This window comes from Heloderma suspectum, chromosome 17 (assembly GCF_057233095.1).
Source record: "Heloderma suspectum isolate Gila_16-S chromosome 17, 16-S_ref, whole genome shotgun sequence".
In the NCBI taxonomy this organism is placed as follows: Eukaryota; Metazoa; Chordata; class Lepidosauria; order Squamata; family Helodermatidae; genus Heloderma; species Heloderma suspectum.
This window is the reverse complement of record NC_139474.1, coordinates 8,691,022-8,711,658: the sequence shown is the minus strand read 5'-3', so window position 1 is coordinate 8,711,658 and position 20,637 is coordinate 8,691,022. Positions and strand designations below refer to the sequence as shown.

At 46.3% G+C, this 20,637-nt stretch overlaps 1 protein-coding gene across 1 annotated transcript; it reads right to left on the bottom strand.

Moving 5' to 3' along the window:
- Positions 1-1,292: 1,292 nt before the first annotated feature.
- NAA40 (N-alpha-acetyltransferase 40, NatD catalytic subunit) lies at positions 1,293-17,221 on the bottom strand. The gene is made up of 8 exons (XM_084824844.1): positions 17,004-17,221; positions 13,159-13,254; positions 11,375-11,427; positions 10,889-10,984; positions 9,978-10,136; positions 8,636-8,719; positions 7,395-7,472; positions 1,293-5,315 (listed from the first exon to the last, which is right to left on the bottom strand). Exons 1-8 carry the CDS (start codon positions 17,007-17,009, stop codon positions 5,174-5,176), a joined length of 714 nt encoding a protein of 237 aa, XP_084680970.1. The 5' UTR covers positions 17,010-17,221; the 3' UTR covers positions 1,293-5,173.
- Between the last annotated feature and the right edge of the window lie 3,416 nt (positions 17,222-20,637).

The following is a 20,637-nucleotide window of genomic DNA, read 5'->3' as shown; positions in this document are numbered from 1 at the left end:
AGTCCCCTATGAACATCCAGCAAGTGTTGGCTTACTTACACACACACACACACACACACACACACACTTTTTAAGGATTCCAATGATCACATAGATCAACTAAAACAGTCCCCTCAATTCAGCAGTAGATCCTTAATTTATATATTTTTTAATATAAGTGTTTTTTAAAAAATAGATGGCAAACACCATCTTCAGGCATTCCCCCTTCTCCCTCAGAATGGGACATGCCTCTTTTAAGATGCATGCTCAAGTCATAGCAGGGATCGTCATCTAAAGACGCAGAAAGCGCATTTCAGAACTTTTGCTTTTATCCACATGCAGGTTTAGCCAACTAAAAAGCACATCTTTAACCAGGGTAACAGCCCTCATTCAAACAAACAACCCCTCATTCAAACAAGCCAGCCCCTACTCTCCTTTTCATATAGCTGCCAAGAAGGTGGACTGTGTAAGAGCAGCAAAAGGAAAAACTGAGGTGGGGAGAAGCTTGCTGCTTTTCTTTTCTGTTGTACTGCCAAGATGGGGAGCTGCACTTGTTGCATCATTTTAAGTCCTTTGCAAACGGTTTTGGAGAATCACGTGATGTAAAAGCAGAGCATACATTTTTAAAGTAAGTGATGATACGCTAGGAAATAACAAGAGTGGGTGGGCAACCTTGGCCTGATTTCAAAAGCTTTGTACAAGCTTTTGGCAGAGAGTGAGAGAAAATGGGTGGGCCTCCCTGCTGCCTGTCACCAACATATGGCTTCACCCACCACCAGCATGTAGTCCTGGACAGCTTACCCTGGACGGAGTGAGGCCTTTTGACCCACCTCTGGGTTAATGCCCAGTAAAAAAATCAAAAAGGCAAAGGAGCTACAGAATTCGAATTCTAGGAGGGGATGGGATAGGGTGCAATGCTCCTTGCGTCTTCGCACTACGGGCAGAGAATGAATTATGCAAAATGCTACGTCAGCCTTCCCCAACCTGGTGCCCTTCAGATATGTCAGATAGCAACTTCCATCATCCTTAGCTAGCATGGGGAAGGCTGTTCTAAGTTAGGCATGGAGTGAACAATTTTGCAGAATTTGCCGTTCTTGACTTGGAATTCAAACTGTCTTTAAGTGCAGAGTCCATACTATGAAAACTGGGAAAGATTGGAAACTGCTCGGATTGTTGAACTAATGAGTATGCTATAAAATTACTTTTTTTTTAATTTTCAAAAGAGCCCAAGTTGATTCTAATATCCTAAGACAGGCAGAGAGTGACACTACAAACACAACTGCACTTAATATACACATACACACATGACCTGCTAGAGATTGAACGAAGTGTTTATTTTTAACTGACGAATAAAACAAAAACATTTTTAAAAAGTCAGCTTGTTCCCTTTGATTCCAGTGAAAGTATTTGCTAAGAAAGATAAATACCTTAAAGTGTATTCTTAAAAAAATGGAGAAAAACCCAACAAAAAATGCAAACCAAAGAGGGTAGATGAAGGAAAAACACACACATACAATGCGCAATTGTATACAATGCAGAATTATTACAACAAAAATATAAAGTACTAAGCATGCCAGATTGGGGGGAGGGAGGGGATAAAAATACAGGTGAGTCAGCCATGCTAAACCACCTTTTCTTGATTTATTTGGTGGGACGGGGAATCCATTTATAGGAACACTAAAAGTCCTAAAGGTTGATAAATCAAATTGCTAGTTCAAAGAATATTTAGTATGGGGGCAAATGTCCAGAACTCTTAGTTTAGCCACAGTTCAAATGACTGAGCTGGAAGCTTCAAAGACCATCCTAGCATTTCAAAGAAAAATACAAAACCAACAGCAATATTGCCCTGGTAATAAAGCAACAGGTTTACTTAAGAAAACTCATTAAAAAAAATTCAGTGATACATTAAGAACAAAAAAGTGACCTGGTCACATGCATTTTAAGTGGGGTCCAGTTGTTTCCATACCCTGTCACAGGCTGTGGAGCGGGGTCTGGATGAAGCGGTGGTTCTTGGCTCTTGGTGAGAAAATAAAAGGCAACCATCTAAAGCGGCCTTCCCCAATCTGTTGCCCTCCAGCTTCCATCATTCCCAACCAGCATGGCCAATACTGGCTGGGAATGATGGGAGTTGCAGTCCCACATATCTGGAGAGAACCAGGCTGGGGAAGGCTGGTCTACAGGCTTAATTTGAGGGGGAAAAAAGACACCCAAGATGAGCAGATGCCCCATACAAGACTCCCTTTGCCTCAGCTTGGTCCTATTTGCAGCAGAAGCAGACCAAATTAAGAGCAAGTCACATAAGGCTGGGCTCCAGGTTTCCTGCTGGCCTATGCTGGGCAGGGATGTCCCTGTACAAACTGACAGCACACTAAAGAACCTCCAACTGTGATGTAGCAGAAAATTCTGGGGTGTGGTGCCAATCCACACACAGAGCCAACTGTGCTGGAAATAGCAAGGGCTCAGATTCATGCGCTGTAGGGCGAGTGTCCGTTATTATGGGTGCCCAGCCTGTCAGGGTGGTCTAACCCAGAGGCAGCATTTGGACCAGCTAATCTGACTTTTCTTAGCACCATTTCATGCCTGGAAGATGCACCAAATTTCCCGGAAGGTGCCATCGGTGAAGGGTCTGTGAGAGTTGCCCAACACTTCCTAACCTGGAGCTGCCCTCTCTTGAGAAACAAGAGTTTGCCCCAGGAACTTCTGGGATAATTCAGAGGCCTACTGAGCAACCTGCTCTTCCTGAGGTTGGGATGCCAGGCAGAACGGAAGTGGCCCTTGCAAAGCAATCTCATGTGCTGCTTCTGAAGTCGGCATCAGTCCTCAGCCTTTCCACAGTGCCGACAGCTGAGAGCAACATAAGAGCCCTTACTTCTCAAGGGAGGGACTCCTGCAAGCTAAGTAGCAGCAGGTGACTCTCCACTGACCCCATTTCTCACCTTGCGAGCAATCTCTTCCCTGTCAATTTCTGGAGCTAGCAATGAGGAGAGGGAAGACAACAATGACGATGTAGGGCCAGGGGTGGGGAGATCCAGCCCCCATGCAGAATCTGATCCCCAGTGGCTCAAGATGTTGGCCATCCCTGCTCCAGCTAGCTCAGCAACCCCTCTCCCTTGAATCCCAAATGAAAAGCCATCCATAGAAGAAGTCCCCCCATCCCTCCTTAGCCCTAGACATGAATTCTTATAAAAATCCTAAGTCCAAACTTGTGGGGCTCCAATCGTCAAGGAGGGGGGGGAAAAGACACTCTGTATTTGTTGAGATGCAATTCAACCACCAGGGCCATGATTTTTTTTTTAAAGGCTTTAGGTATTGAAAGGAGCAAACAGCACAGGGGCAAGGTTAGCTGGCATTTACATTCACCCACAAAAAAACTTGGGCAAACTGTGATGCCAGACAAGGAGCACCCATTTTGCCTCCATTTAGAGGGAATGGCAAAGGCAAAGAGACACACCCTGAGATGGAAGTAAGATCCTGAGGTTGTGGCTGGTGGAAAAGACTCGGTTTAGGGAAGAGGGGTTACAGGAGGTCAGTCTCACTGCCAGCATCACTTCAAACTGAGCAGGACCACCATCAGTAAACGTGACCTGGACAGCTGTTGGCGGGGTTTGGTGGGCCACGTAGCTAGTCAGAACTCCCAGAAGTCCTTGTGCTGAGAGAAGAAAACAACTGGCGATTGGCTGGCAGCAAACAGACATGCTCCTAAACTGCTTCTGTGTTGGAAGGTAGAACGTGGCTCTGCTGGGAAGCTTGGTGAGAAGGGCATGGCAAGGACTAGCTAGCCAGAGATGTCCAGCTGATGGGGCAGCGGTAACAGCAGGACACATCTGCTGGTGTTAATCCCAAACAGCAGGTCTCAGACCTGGTGGCTGGGCCCCAAATGGAGCTTGTACCTCAGTGCACCTTACCGAGGCGAAAAGGGGAGTAAGATGTCATCGTTATGCATCTCGCAGAGGTGGGAAGAGAATGCCATGCCCCACTGAAGGGCAAGGGCTTCAATGGAGCAACTGGTCTAAGGGGCAGCCCCCGCCTCCAAAGAAGCTTCAGGGCAGTGTAAAGCCAACGTTTCAGAAAAACATCTTTAAAAAAACCACACACACACACCCCACTTGCCTCGTAATATACAGACCTATACATGCCACCCCAGCTAGGTACCTTTCAAATGCGGACCAAAGATGCTGCAGGGCATACTGAACAAAGAATTCATGGTGTGTGAACTTGCTCTTGCACACCTTCAACTGGGCCTTTCCAGAGCAAAACACCATAACAGCAAGTTCTGACATATTGCTTCTGATATGTGCAAGCAGTTTGCTCCCGGTTGTGGACGGATACAGAGGTCATCTGTGCAGCTTGCTTAATTCAACTTGTAAAATCCCGTAATGGTGCAGACTTGGGGATTCACTAGGAGCAAGCTGCACGGGCAAACCGTTTGCATCAATGCTTTCCCCCACATAGACGTGACAAAGGGAAAAAGCCCCAGGAGTCATCATATGGACGCAGAACGTTACACAGGATCTGCTTCTAAAAATCTGTATGAAGTGCTCCCTGCTACCCCATCCTACTGCAAGAGCTGGTCTCAACACACATCCACGAGAAATCCAAACAGGCTGGAATCAGACAAGGTTTTCCCAGCTACCCCACACACGGAATCATGCCCAATTAACTACACACTGTAGTTCTCTGGCAAAGCAGCAGTCCCAGTCATTGCAATGATCAAGGAAGAGAGAAAGAGAGAGGCACAGATCAGTGCAGAGAAGTCACATATCTGGATCTGCCACTCCAATAACAATCCTGTAAAACTCACAAAAAGCCAATTCTTCATCCACCCTTAAGCTTGTAGAGCGAGTTATCCCTGCCACTCGCTTTAAGCAAGAACCATTTCCTTAGCTGCAGAAATGTGAACTTTAGAAAAAAAAACCCTGCTGCCTGGATTCATACCTTCAGTTCAAGGCCACAGGTAAGCAAGATCTAGAACTAGACCCGAGGATTAGGCTTGACTTCAGTTTCCAGAACCTCCCATACGGAGGAAGATCGTTCATCCTGGGATTCAGGATGCAATAGAGGAGTCCGCATGTCCTGGATTGGGAGTGTAGCAAAAAGTAGAAGGCAGGGGCAGGATGAGGCAGAGAAAAATCAAGGAGAAAGACAGGCTTACGTGGAGAGAGACCCGGGTTCTTATGGAGCGCAACAGACAACCTCAATGGCAGCAGCCTCCACAGTGACTGCCCAGATGAGCATGTTGGCTCTCACCAAATTTTGTTCTTCGGCTGAGGATTTCGTAGGTGCAGTCATCCCCACAGCATCCAGACATGCTAGGCGAGGAATCGTCGATTTCAAACCTACAAGGTCAGGGAAAAAATGGTAGACCATACAGAGACCATCAGCTGGTATTTCATCAGTGCCAGAAATGCAGCCACATCACATACAACACTGTTGAGCAACTGGGCCAGCTAATCACCACAAGTAACTGCTCACATGAGTGGTCTACTTGCTGGGACAGAGCAATGTCAGGAGAGCAAACTCACCTTCTACGAACAAGCAAGCTGAAATCTGATGCTGCGCTGCTCATGCAAGGATAGCACATGCGTCTGTCACGAAGAGTCGGACACGACTGAACGACTGAACAAAATCTCTTCTTTCTATATTAAAGACCCCTGAGGCAGCTGCTAATCCACTCTTAGCACAACTCAAGAACAGGACACATCAGCCTTCCACAACCTGTTGCCCTCTAGGTGTGTTGGACTACAATTCCCAGAATCCTCCAGCTAGGGATTCTGGGAGTTTTAGTCCAACATCTGGAGGGCACCTGGTTGAGGAAGGCTGGGGATACACAGCACAGTAAACCTCGCATAAGCCAGCAGAACAGAATCACCTGACAGGCCCTCCACCAAATGCCCTGCAGAAGAGTTGCATCTTTCCTTGCCTTCCATTATGCAGTACTGACAGAGGCAGGTGGGATTCCCTCAAGTCAGCATTCTGTGGTTGTGGTGCTGTCTGAGAAAAGCCCTAATCTGAAAGCCCATTCACCATACTTCAAACTCCATGTGGGTGCGGGGGGGGGGGGCATATAAAGAAGGGCCTCCAGTATCAATCTGTTCATGTGGCTGGAAATGGGCACTGGCAGAGCTTCATAAGCAATAGCAACCTCTGTGCTTGGTTTCATGTTCCACCCTGCTCTTAGCATGCAGGAGGAGTGGGCAAAGCTTTTGAAGCCCAAGGCTGGCATACAAAGGTGTTGGTATGTTCAAGAGCCAAACAACAGACAGCTTTACTGAGGTGGGCAAACCTGTGTACCACTTCAGTCCAGAGGCGAGGGCTCATGTTTGAAAGCTCCTCCATGCAATTAAACAAATAAAGAAAACACACACATGCAGAATACTAGCATGTCAGGGGGAAGAGTTCTAGTCTAGCCTTCTCTGTGACCCGCTTGTCTTCTCTGTGCAGAAATTTTGTTTTAGCAGTGTGGAGGATCATTACGTCATGCGAGCCCCCATCCGCAGTCTAAAGTGGTACAGCCTAGACACAAGATGACTACCACAGCAAGTGCTAGGCCACACCTTCCCCTGCCACATCCCCATGCTGAAAGGTTCTCCTGACAGCCAATGTCCCTTCCCCTCCTCAACAAGCTTCACTTCTGTTCTTAGAAATTAACTTGATACAGGGAGTGGAGATGTGCCAGGGCCCTCGGACTTTTGGATGCTCTGTTCCACAGCCCCACAGTACTGGCTGTGATTACACAACACAAGGTGGAAGGGCACTCTTGCTCACAGGCAACTGCTGCCGTTTCACACATCCCAGGACGGCGCCCCAGTTCAAATTAAGGTACCAAGGTGTCCCCACCAGCTTCCAATTGATGAAGAAACATGAGCAACTGGTCCTTTACACTGCTCGTAGTTTACGAACTCAGGGCCGCTTATCACTTCCACTTTCCCCATTCCCATTTTTTCCCCGCTCGTCTGCCTGGCGTCAAAGTGCTGAGTTACGGTAAGGAGAAGGTGCCGCATTTCACGAACTCCTTTCTCCCTGGATGTGCAGCAGAGTCCAAAGCTGGGGGTGTTTCAGAACAGCACCTCAGTGTGGGCAGCTATTTTTTGACTGAAGTTATTTTTTAAGCAACATGCCACACACTCCTTAGCCTAGGGGTGGGGAACATCTTTGGGGCGGGGCTATATAGCTCCCCACCCAGCCCTCTGCAGCCTGGCCCTGCCCCGACATCAGCCTCCACAGTGGGTGGGGCTTGGGGAGCCCAGGTTCCCCATCCCTGCCTTAGCCTACAATATGGTTAAGTTAGTGAGCAGCTTAGGAGTGAGCTCTCACCGGCAGCAAAGAGACAACCTTTCCTTCCCATCCCATCTCCCCAACCACCTCTTTCCCACCTCTTAATTTGGGGGAGGAAAAGAATTAAGCCCAATTCTTACTGTAAAGCTTCTCTGAAGAACTGATAGGCCCCGTGGTTGTGTTTAAATACTGTTAACATGACTTTCTTCATCTGTGTGCTAAGAGAAGTCAGGGAGAGGCCAAGGTCAACTTCATACATGCAAGACACAGGAAGAAAAAAGCTCAAAGTTTCTCTCACTTCTCTAGAAGATCAATCATTTGTATTAATTTCTAATTCTATGTAAAAAGGGAGGTTATTACACACACACATGCCTATATGATCAGGATTGGCTGTCTTTCCTTTACATGGACGATACAAGCGCTGTTGGCACAGAATTTTACCCCCCAGAGTTTTAGCAGGTTTCAGCAAAGCCAATTCAGCACTAATTAAATAGGCAAAATGGAGTACAAAATCGAAGTTTTGAAGTTCAGACATTCTCAATGACAGCACAGCAAGCCAACAGGGCAGTGTATGGTTGTTGTGTGCATTTGGAAGCAATTATCTTGTGTTCATGTATACTTGTTGTATGTTAATGAGCATGTGCATTTTTTGGTTTAAGAAGCAAGTCTCTAGTCCTTATGACTGCAAAAAGAAAGAGATTAGAAATGTGTCAGCAGTGCCCAGTTAAGGGTCAGAAATAGGGGACAAGAAGGGCTGTTGCTACTCAGGAACCCATCTCTCAACCCAGGACCTTCAGAGGAGTCATGATCTGGTCCATGCAGAATCCTTTATAGCTTGCATCTGAATTTATAAATATATGTATCCAAGGTAAATATAATTTAAGACACAGAATGCAGGGTTCTGAATTTGAGGCTGAGCAGTATGCGATGGGCCATGCAGTTTTGGGGCTTCCAAGTATGGTTAACACTTGCAATCCTATTTCATAAGCGGAATGTTGTATTTCACAGGTGATTTAGCTGTTTATACACATTGTAAGCTGCCCTGAGTGGTGCATAGGCACCAGAAGGAAGAGGTGTAAGTTTTTATTTATTTATTTATTTATTTATTTCATTTCTATACCACCCAATAGCCGAAGCTCTCTGGGCGGTTTTCATATAAAGAAACAAAGCAAAATGAACAAAAAAGGGAAATCTTATGGGTGCTCTCACAGTTGAGATTACATTGAATATGTAATGCCTGGCCTGGTTTCCAATAACTTTTCGACTTGGGAACCTAGCCTGTCAATGCCCATGCAATCTGCTCCAAGTAAGCAGGCTTGGGACTGCGCTCTTAGACCCAGAGGGATTTGTACTCCAGAAAGAACATGAGTGCTGCACTTACCCATTTGCCACGAGCTGCAGTATCTGTATAAGAAATTTGCCTAGACCTTTCCTTCTCACTTTGCTTTCCAGCTGCACTTCATAACTAGTGGAGGGGAGAGAAGTGTGAACATCACCATACATACCATTCAACCATGCCCCAGACTTGAAACCCTTCCATGATATTTGCTGTTTTGCTTTGAACTGTAATATTCCAAACTGGGAAGTTTTCCCAGCTCAGTACTTCCTTACAGCTTCAACCAAGCTCTATCCATAATATATACGAAGAGCTTTCAAACACTCAAGAACTATATACATTATTATTTAACACTTGTAGAACACATGAAGTTTTCTAACCACTGCACAGATAATGAAAGGTAAGAGAGCTTGTGCCTGCAACCTCACAATTCAATAGACATGGTGCAAAAAGGAATGGGAGGGAAGAGGAAAGCAACTACTGGAACAGCTGACTCTTCACTGGCTGATGGTCGGGGCCAGGTTAGTCTTCCCTTTGCCATGAAGTTCTTCTTGAAAACTGTCTTTATTTTAAACCAAGGGTCCATCTAGTCCAGCATTCTGTTCACACAGTGGTCAACCAGCTGCCCACAGGAAACCCACAAGCAGGACACGTGTGCAAAAACACCCTGAAAATGAACGTGTTGAAATTGAACACGCTGAAATTTAAATGAGCGCGACAGCACCCTGGATCCAGAAACCGAAATTCTGGAATCCTCCAAGTTTTGCACCTGAAAGAAATACAGTCATTTATGCAAGCAAAACTAATTTCTATAATTGATTTAGAAACATAGGAAGCTCTCTTATACCAGGCCTACCAATCTGACTGGCAGTGGCTCTCCAAAGTCTCAGACAGAGAAGGGACTTTCCCTATCATTGGCTACCTGATGCTTTTAGTTGGAAATGCGAGGGATTGAAACTGGGCCTTCTGTACGCAAAGCATCATCTATACTAATAGCAAACTCAGGAGCTGAATTATGATAGCCATGTAGCCAAAACAGGGCTAACGAGAAACAAGAGGGAGACATCACCATACTCTAGAGAACCCCAAGGTTTGGCATAGTAGAAGAAAGTCTTAAAAAAAAAAATAAAGGGGAGAAGACCTCAAAATAACAGTCGCAGAATGCTGGGTGTTTGGGGTGGGTGAGGAATGAAATATTCCAAGAGAAGGCACTGCTGGCTGGCACACCAAACAGAACCACTACATACTCCAACTTGCGTGCTCTGTCACTCAGCTATGGTCCACTAGGCGTTCCTGACTGCGGAACTCTATGGCACTCTGACAATCCTGTTTCTCCACCCACCCCACACTGAAAAGAAGTGTTAACATGCCAAGTGGGATGACATACCAATAGAGGACCTCATCCCCACATTCCACATCAAAGCGGAAGTGCGAGAAAGCCACAGGAAGGGAGCCCTCTTCCACAGCAATTAGGTACCAAGCACGGTCATCTGTCATCTCATCCCGTTTCTCCCGGTCTTTCCAGCCCCACTCGCTCTGCTCGTACCTTCGGGAGTGGAAGAAAGCACAAGAAGAGTGGGGAGAAATGGCAGCTTTGCAACCCCCTCTTTCAAGAAGAGGTCAGCCACTTGGAGACAGTACTCACCATAATAAGTGGCCTGCATTGCTACCTAGGAGAAGTAAGAAACCACTGTGTACTGGGCCATGTTCGGAACCCTTTCCCCTTCTCCATCTGGGCTATCTGGATTGCTACTGGGCAAAGTCTAAGGTAGACCCAACTATATAGCTGTTAGAGGGACAAGAAACTACTTTGGATGCCTTGCACCTGCATTTGTACTGCAACGGACACAGACGCACCGTCTCCTGCTGTGCTCTGCAGGCTGCCTGGCTTATTCAGTTCCCCCTCTTTTCACCCACATCCTTATCAAAGAAGGAGTCATGAAAAGCTACTCAGACTCAATTCCAGGGGGGAAGATCTTGCAGCAGCTTATGATGGGAGCTCCCACAGAACATAGTGAAGCTGCCTTATATCGCATCACACGACTGGTCCATCTAGCCCAGTCTTGCCCGCACTGACAGGCAGCTGATCTTCAAGGTCTCTCAGACAGATACTCCTTCCCAGCAGCTGAACCATTTTAGCTGAAGATGGCAAGGATTGAACCTGGAACCTTCTTTGTACAAAGCATGTGCTCTGTTAGGGGGTGGGAGGACCCATGTTCCACTCCTGCCCATCTCCCAATCTGCTAGTGATGACGCCGCACTGCCTCCCGCTACCCCAAAGTACCCCTCGGGCCTTACAAGGTCTGCATGTTTGTTTTAGTTAGTTCGAAAGCCCAGTCGAGTGTGGCCGGGTCCAAGCTGGAGACTCGTTTACACTCGATGGAGACATTTAACCTGCAACAATACAAGAGGGAAGGAAAAGAGATGCGATTAGGACCAGGAGCAGTGGAAAAATTTGCTTGCTGGCTGAATCCCTCAGCTGTGAAGCAGGAGGTGCCAGGTACAACTTGTATTGGGGAGCAGTGAGCCATGGGTATGAAAGGTGGCTCTTGCAAGCTACTTATCACAGAGAACAGAGGCTAAAGAGTAAGGGTGCGATCCTATGCATGTTTAAGAGAGAAAAAAGTCCTACAATTCCCAGCATGGCTGCCTGGAAAGATGCTGGGAGTTGTAGGGAGCCCTTCTGTCCAAGCGTGCATAGGATTGCACCGTTACGCATGGACCAGGAAGATCTGGGTCTAAATCCCTCTGGCCTCAAACAATAGCACAGGACATTTTACTTACCCATTCCTGTCATATTTCTTGAACACTGGAAAGGCTTCTAAGGGATCTCCAAGCTACAGAAAGAGAGGCAATCACTAGAGAAAGCAGAGACTGGTGCCTGCAGAGCAGGCAGGCAAAGAGATTTTGAAGTTTCACTTCGGCAAAATGCTTTGGAACAAGGTCTCTCTCTTTTAGTCCACCATGAATACAAAGTGGGAAGGAGAGAAAGTGTTTGGCTGTTAAGTAGACAAAAAGGGGCTGAAGAAAATACAACTGTTTCAACCAGTTATATTAACTCAAGTCATATTGGGAAGCTCTATTGCCTTATCTTAGACGTCAAAACGTGTGTTTTTTCCGCTATGAGTAACAAGAGGATGAGCAGATCTATTTTACTTGGTTGTAGGGATGGTTTCTCCTGAAAGAGTTTCTTACCTGGAATGTTCTCCTAGTATTTTCTGTTTTGGAAATATTTCCTTATTTGTATTCTTTGTTTTATAGCCTGCTTTTCAACCATCAGAGCCTCAGAGTGGCTTACACCCCAGCCACCACATTCCCTTATCTTAGCCCTCACTGTGGAACATGGTTTTCTGCTGTAGCCAATCCCTTGCTCACAATTTTGTAATGGGTGAGAGCGGCGCGCGCACACACATACACACACACATGTGCCAGGCACAATATCCATAATCACCACCCAGGTGCAGCTTGTTGTGCCCTCCTGAACTGGGTGGCATGGCTTGTTGGAGAGGAAAACAACCCTCCAGTAACCCACGGGCTGCTTCTATTTGCCCACCTCCACACATTCTTGATTTCAGCGGCCTAATTTAGGAGTAGGAAACCCTTGCTGATCTACCGCAAGTCATTAAGAGATCTACCAGTAGAACCTGATCTTCTGCTCTTCCCTGCATTATCATATATCATACTCGCTGCCCATGGCAAGTAATAACCACCTCCAAGTGTCTAGACAAGGAAGTTTCACAAAAGCTGTGTGTTATGATTTTAGGGGGGAAATATAATAACCCATAGCTGTTGATTATAGTCTTTTTTCTTTCATATTAAATATGACTTTCCACAACACACTTTTATACAAGAACTGTCACTTGCTCTTCTTGAGAGAGATTGAGCGAGAGACCTATTTTAGCTTGCCAAGGAAAAAAAGTGCATCCAGAAGTGAAGTTTCTTGTTTAAATGTTGTGGAGCTTAAAGCAAAAATTGTAAATCCCAAGCAAGGCTGCAACTCAAAATGTGTTGGAGTTGCATTTTTAAAATGTCAGAAGGGGGAAATAAAGTTTAAGATTGCGAAAATTTTGTTCCCAGCCAGTCTATATGGAGCAGCTACCCTCCTTTTAGGGAGTTCCTTTGTATTTACCCATTAAATGGGGTTTTAATGTGTTTTAAATGTTTTTACTATTTTTTAACATGCTTGTTTTTCTTGTTGCAAGGTTTTATTGTTTTCTGTTGTTGTACACCACCTTGATGGCTTTTTAGCTGATAAGGCTGTATATAAATGTTAATAAATGAAAATAAATTAAAGCAAGAGTATTTTATTACATGTTGATCTTGCCCTTTCTCCAAGAAGCCTCAAGGCAGCATACATCTCACTCTCTCTCACACACACCATTTATATCTTCACAACAACCTTATGAGGTTGTTTATACAATTGATTGTGTCAAGGCTACCCAATTAACTTCATGGTTGAGTAGGGATTTAAACCTGGGTATCCTTGAACGTAATCCAACATTCTAACCACTACACCATGCCAGCTCTCCCAATAAGTTGGTGTGGGGGAAGGAGAAAACAAGGCTCACTTTATTTGCAGCTTCCACTTTGGCACAAACAGCATCCATGGCTGCCCGTTCCTCCAGTCGCTTCTGTTTCTTCTCCTTGCCTTTACTTGACTTCCTCTGAAATATGAGGGATTGAGATGTTGAATCAAGACATGTAACACAGCTGAAATGTACTCATTTCAGCATTAAGTGGGACTTCCTCCACGGGGACTACACATCCCAGCAAGCACTGCTTTATGTCGTGCAAGGTGGGTTCTGTACGCTGCAAGCAACAACAGGGACAGAACAGGAGGTGTACACAACACTGACTCTACAGCAGGATGCACCTGGGCCGACCCATGGATTATGCCAAACCAGATGATGTTGTCAAACAGGGAAAGCTATTCCCTATTAGAGCAAGACAACAGAGTAAAATAGACAAAGGTGGCCTTGATCTGCAACCCCACTGCTTCATCAACTAAACCTTTTGTCAATTAAGCCAATTAAGACTTGCAGACATAATTTAAAAAGTTGTGAATGAACGGGTGAATACTTCATGCTGTGCTTCCTAACTAAGCACTGTCTTGGCAAGTCCACAAGAGCGCTGCTTAGGAACACTGGGCAAAGCCAAGAACATCCAGCTGACTGGTGACCGAGGGCTTCATCAAGTGTTACAGCAGCCTTCCCCAACCTGGTACTCTCTCAGATGTGTGAGGACTGCAGCTACTATCATTTCATGGGAATGATGGGAGCTGTGGTCCAACACAGCTAGAGGGCACCAGGTTGGGGAAGGTTGTGTTACAGTTTGTCCTATATTAAGATTGCTCCTGCCTAGGAAATTTTAAAAAGTGTGTAATGCAGCCTTGAGAGCCACAGGGAACCAAACCCCAGAAGAACAGAACACAGGCCTCCCACTTCAGGAAACAGCATTCCAAACTGTGCCAGTTTTTCCCACCTTCACTGCAGTAAGCCAACAAAAATCTGACTTGGAAGTATTACCATTTTTTTAAAAAAAGACTTGCTTCTGAAGTGCTGTAAAGTTTTGCCAGGCTGGTGAGTCAGTGAATACCAGCAGTTCCGAGCCAAAAACGTGAGCTTAACCTCAACGCAGCCTTCCACCCCCGCTAAAGTTCAAGCAAGGATGCCCCCCCCACCAAGCGAGGCTGGCTAGGAAGCCAATTCAGAGTCTGATCCTACCAGGGAAAAAGTGGGGCAGGAAGAGTGACAGCCAGAGAGACGCACAAGCAGATGGGAGCAGAATACAGTGCCTGCATCGCTCTGGCACAAACAGGACCTGAAGCCCCATTCTCCCCCCGCCCTCGCCAAATTAGAACATAAATTGTGTATGTCTTCTGGCTTGAATCAACATGCGTGCACAATATATTTGGTTAAAAAGATCCCTTGCAGGTGCTACTCTCCGCGTGTAAGGAGGCGGTTACTCCAGCTTGCTTGGAGGACAGGGTGAGAGAGCATTTGATTGACATGAACTCTCTTTCACCTACTGCAGTCTTGCAATGTAAGTGCACAAAAGAGGTACCAGCCAGTCTGCTCACACATACCAATGGATGTAATTTGCGGTATGCCAGCAGCCTGAGAGGAAAACTCGCTCCTCCTCACTCCCAAAAAAACCCAACAGTCGTCTGCAGGCAACTCTTATGCACCACAGGGAGATAGGCAAGAAGTGATGGCAAACTTGAGCTATGGCATGTTTCAAGACAGGGCTCCTACACCTTTAGGAGCCAAGAAAGGTAATGGAATTTTAGCTGCTACAGCCTCTCTTATCCCTGCCCAATCATGGCATCTAAAAAGTTGTTTTTTGATTCCTAAAAAAATCATACTATGTTTTGTATGTTAATATCTAATCCCCCCCCTGCCCCCAAACCTTGGTTCTGTGTTCCAAACTCTTGGAGTCATCCAGCTACTGAAACAAGGAAAATTCACACCAACAAGCTAGAAACACCAAAGCTTCACAGACAATAGTTGCTTTCACATGCATCTGTGTCAATGTCAAGCCCCTAATGTGCCATCTGGATCCAGAAAGCATGGGAGGGCAGGATCCAGGTGTGAGAAGTGTCCTGGTTCAAAAAGATGCTGGTTCTATTAGCGAAGAGGAACTCCATGGTATCCAAATGGGAGGAAACGGGCACATTTCATTTGTTAGGATAATGATATGCATTAAAAAAAGACACCATTATTTGTTATGTTCTATATGTAAAACCCTTTCTAAATAAAAATTAAACATCTTCTGGTAAAATGTGGATAATCACTGTGAAAAGTTGACCTGCCACTGATCCTCCTTCCTAATTCTTTTTCAACCCCCAATCTTTGCCCTTCCAGGATAATTAATTATAAGCTCCCCAATATTTTTCCTTTTCTTTACCCCAATTACTCATTTCTTCCTTCCCTCAAATTGACCTTAACCTTCCTCCCCATACTCCTCCTCACCCTCAAATCCCAGATGCCAGATCTCCTGGCATTAATTTTTAACACACGCCTTCAACCCTTTTCACACTTCCTTCTAATCTCCTCTTACATCCCGCACAATTCAAACCTCCACAATTTGACCCCAGACCTTCCCCTCACAGCGTAATACTTTTAATGTTGACCTATTTTTCACTCTCCCTCTGACAAATTCTCTATCTATATATTCTTCCCTCCCCACTCCAAATCTTCCTCTCTCTCTCTCTCTGTGTGCATAATACAAGTTTCCCACACGACTGACTTTCCTCCCTCCAAACTTTCTATTCCCCTATATTAGCACTTGCCTCCCTAATCCCACCCCCTCCAGCCTGACTCTAGTTATACTAAACTTCTCACACACACACACACACACACACACACTCATTCTCAATTCTTAAAAATCTTCGTAATTGTCTTAACACCATCGATATTGGAGCCCTCCCACACTATCCCCACTTTCCACCACCCTCATTTTAACTATGAGCCCCCACACATCAGCTCTTCCCCCACCTGCATAATTCCCTTAATACACCACGAGAGTCCCTCCCATACTTAATTCCCTCCCTCCAAACTTTTCATCCTCCCCATGGTAGCCATGCCCCCCGCCCAAACCCCTCTCCTTAATCCCATCCCACTAACTTGACACTGGGGCTACATTAATCTAGACAACACACACCACACACGCATAACCCCATAGCTACCTTAATATTACTAATATTGACCCTCCCAGCTTTCTCCCACTTATTTTTCTTCCCCCAAAACCAAATTTTCCACTACCCCACATTGCTTCTACGCCCCCCACCTTACCCCACGTAGTCCCCTTATGATAAATACATTAACCCCCCACATGACCCAACTCCCCTTATTTTTCCCCCTCCAATACAAAACTTTCCTCCCACCCCACAAAAATATCTCCCCTCCTGCTTTCCATCCCCCTCAGTGTTACCTCTAAGCCTCCTCACCTCACCCCAAATAGCCCCCTTGTCATAACTGCATTGAGACCACTGACCCCTTTTATTTTTCCCCCTCCAATACAAAGCTTTCCTCCCCCCACAAAAATCTCCCCTCCTGCTTTCAGTCCAAATATCCCTTATCATAATTACATTAAGCCCCCGCATGACCCCCAACTCCCTCTTATTTTTCCCCCTCCAATACAAAGCTTTCCTCCCACCCCCCAAAAATATCTCCCCTCCTGCTTTCCATCCCCCTCAGTGTTACCTCTAAGCCTCCTCACCTCACCCCAAATAGCCCCCTTGTCATAACTGCATTGGCACCCCCCACCACTGACCCCTCTCATTTCCCCCCCTCCAATACAAAACTTTCCTCCCCCCAAACATATTTCCCCTCCTGCTTCAGTCCCCCCCCTCAGAAAACGTGCGCCCCTCATTCCCTAGACCCCCTTCTCGGGGAGTCTCGGCCTTACTCACTCCCATGGTGATGACGACTACGAGCCCCCCCACAGCCTCCTCAGAGATCCTCAGAGCGCGGGGGGGGGCGAAAGGGAGAAGGGGGGAAGAGTCGCTACTGCGCCTGCGCAGGGTCCCAAACGGCGGGGAAGAAAAGGACAGCCAAACAGCACCTGACGCACAAGCGTGGAGGTGGGAAACATCTAAAGGGGAGCGGAGAGGGGAGGGGCGCGCCCGCGCATGCGCAGCGCCGGATGTGGGCAGGGGAGAGGGCGGAAGGTAGGGAAACGAGGCTTCTGGAGCGCGTGCGCAGAGGAAGGGAGGGGGGCGGTAGTTTAGCTTTAGAAGGCGGGGACGAGAAGAAGAGAATTAAAAGGATGGAAAAGGGGGGGAGGGGGGATGGAAAGGGCGGGAAAGTGTGGAAGATTTTTTTTTTTTAAACCATCAACCGAGGACATCAGCGCGCGTGCGCGCGCGCTGTAGCGTTCCGAGAGGTCTCTTCATCCTTCGCCCTGCAACGGCCGCCGGCCTCGCGCTTGGGGACGACCGTTAGGGCGAAGTTTCCTTGGCGCTGATTGGCTGGCGTGGCCGGAGCGAGGCACGGCGCCTTTACCTCAGTGCGAGAGGACCATATGGCGCCCAAGCGCGTCCCCCCTCAGAGTGGCCCTTGCCTTTCCTTTCTCAGCCGTCGAATTCAGCACAAAACACACCTTTTACATACCGGGCACTTCGGTGCCGTGCGATGCCTTGAAATAAAGGACAACTGGTTGATTAATCCAGTATTTCTTAAATATTTATTGTAAATATGGGGACGAGGGAGAGGGCCTTTTCTGTGGTGGCCCCCACTCTGTGGAACTCCCTCCCTAGGGAACTCCGTCATGCCCCCTCTTTAATGAGCTTCCGCCGTGCATTAAAAACGTGGTTGTTCAGGCAGGCATTTGGGGTGGGTTAGGGTATTTAAAAAAAAAAAAAATTATGGTAAAATTTTATTGTTTTAAATTGTTTGATGGGGGGTTGTACATCGCCCAGAGTGGCTGGGTGACCAGTCAGATGGGCGATTAATAAATTTAATAAATAAAAAAATAAATAAATATGTATATCCCCCTTTTCTAGCGTGTGTGCAAAGCAGTTTACAACATGGGGGGGGGGGAGACACGAGCATATAAAACGAATACATTAAAAAAAATAACATGGAGCCATTCAAAAGAATCAGAAATAAGGGGCGGTTAGGGCGCAATCCTGTGCCTGTTCAGACAGAAAAAAAGCCCTACAACTCCCAGCTTTCCTCAGCCAGCACGGCTGGCTAGGGAATGGTGGGAATTGTAAGATTTGTTTCTGTCTAAGCACACATAGGATTGTGCTCTCAGTCTGTTTTTATGCCTCTTTTCAGCCAAAGGCCGAGCTACACTCAAGCTCCGTAGAACGCTTCTGATTTAAAATGAAGCATTAACTTTACACACATACCCCTTAAAATACACTCTTTTGCAAGCATCCCCACCACCATTTAATCCCTAGGTATCCCAGGTGATTACCTCCCTAGAAAGAATGCCTGCTGGAATTTTAGACTTTTTCTTCTTTATATTCTGAAAGCAAATACAAGTGTAAATTGCTTCATATGCAGAAAGAAGAACTTGAACCCAGTCTGGGCCATGTATCTTCTACGTGAAGTAAAAATTGAATGCCTTGTTGTAAATATCGCTAATGTTTGTGCTTGGGTCGTTTCATGTGCCACTTTAATTTTTCGCATAGAATTGACTGGCAGTAGATTCGGGACAGGCTGGATAAAGTACTTTATGATTTATTTATGAAATTCATTGCCACAAGATGTGCTGATGGCTGCTAGCTCAGAGAGGGCGGTTGCCTTCATGTCCTGCTTGTGGGTTTCCCCAAAGGCAGCTGGTTGGCCACTTTTGAAAGCAGAATGCTGAATTAGACGGGCTTTTGGTCTGATCCAACAGCAGAAGTCTTCTTATGTTCTTCAAACTATACATCCACGCCCCAACCTGATGTGTTGGAATACAATTCCCATCATTCCCAGCCAGTAGCCACAAGACATGTCTGGAAAAGGTAATTGTAGTCCAACACATCTGGAGGGCACCAAGTTGAGGAAGGCTGGACTAGATGATCTCTAAGGCACCTTCAACTTCTGTGTTGGATTCTAGCACTTTCTCTTCATCGTGCACTTCACTGCAGAAAGCTGAAGGCTGCCATTCTTGCCCGGTTTAGGATTCATTTCTCAGTTTTTGAAATTGGATTTTTTTTTTTTTCATTTTCAAATTTAAATTCACATTCTCCATTTCAGATTTGTTTCTGCTGCATTTGGAACCTCTCATTTATCACGTGCCCTGGCCCAACCACATGGAGAGATTCCCCGACAGCAGAAGCCACTGCCAAGAATGGGCGACACTGGCATGATTTTCTATGTGATTGCACTGACGTGTATGGTCAAATTAATATGGTATCAAATGCTGTTTTTTGTATTTATTTTCATTTTAGAGAGCTGGTGTAGCATTACTAAGAGCGTGAGTTACAAACCAAAAAACGCCCTATTCAAATCTTGCCTTAGCTATGAAGGTGGCCTTAGGCAAGCTGTAGTCTCTTAGCCCGTCTCCCCTGCCTGCCCATCTGCAGTAAGCAGGCTAATAATACTGGCTTGTTGTAAGGACTTTTTCACACGGGTTGTCGTTGAATCGTGGGTTGTTTTGTGGACCCAGCCACACTAACAAGCCCATGGTTTGTTAACCACAAACACCCCATCAAGAAAACCCATCGTTTGTTGGGTTGTGAACTCTGGCTTGTTAGTGGTTAACAAACCATGGTTTGATAGCACGGCTGGGTTCACACAACACAACAACCCACGATTCAATGACAACCCATACTCTGGGTTGTTGTGCTGTGTGAACCCAGTATGTGAACTGCTTTGAACACTCTGTTTAGTATTATCATTTGCCTTTGTGTGGGGACCATGAAATATTTTAAATTGGCCCTTAGCAGACTGCAAGGCTGGAATAGGGGACAGGGGGATTTCATTGCAGCCAATGTAGACAGAGTCTTCTTTTAATTCTACTTCTGTTGATTTTCTGGCCACAGTGATGTAGCCCATTTTCAGTTCTGGTCTCTTCCTGATTTCGTCTTCTATGCGCCAAGTTTCCACATCACTCTTCCTGCACCTTCTGTGACGCCTAAAATGTTTCCCTAGCTCTTCCCAATCTGCCACTAAAGCAGAGAGCCCAATGAAATCAGCCAAACGGTGAGCGACTCTCATCTTTTGTGTTGTGTAATTATTTGTGGCAGGGCTAAGATAAGGTCTTCAGCAGAGCGTAATCTGAGCTGAGACTCGCCCGAGGCTCAGAATGTGGGGGCTCAGCTCTGGAATGGCTGAGAGCTTTTAAACATGGGCAGAGTGCTCGTCACAACCGAATAATCACAACCAGCCCAAATACAACTGGGATTGCAAATAAGGGCTTCCAGGGGAGCGGGTGCAACTTCCTGGCAGATTTGAGCTCCACTTCCCTAACGTTTCAGGCTTGGAGTGAAAGTGCAGCCACCACAAGACAGGTCTGGCTCTTCTGGGAAAAAGTAAAGTCCCAGATATCCCCTATTTGTACTTGTTTACAGGTGTCTGGGCTGGGAACGTTCTGACTGCCTCCCCCCT

What these genes read in the sequence shown, in the direction of transcription:
- NAA40 (XM_084824844.1), bottom strand. An exon ending in AAGTGGAAGCTGCAAATAAA is followed by an intron (nt 11,428 to 13,158) that starts GTGAGCCTTGTT and finishes CTCTTTCTGTAG; the next exon opens with CTTGGAGATCCCTTAGAAGC. An exon ending in TTCTTCAGAGAAGCTTTACA is followed by an intron (nt 5,316 to 7,394) that starts GTAAGAATTGGG and finishes CTGACCTTGTAG; the next exon opens with GTTTGAAATCGACGATTCCT.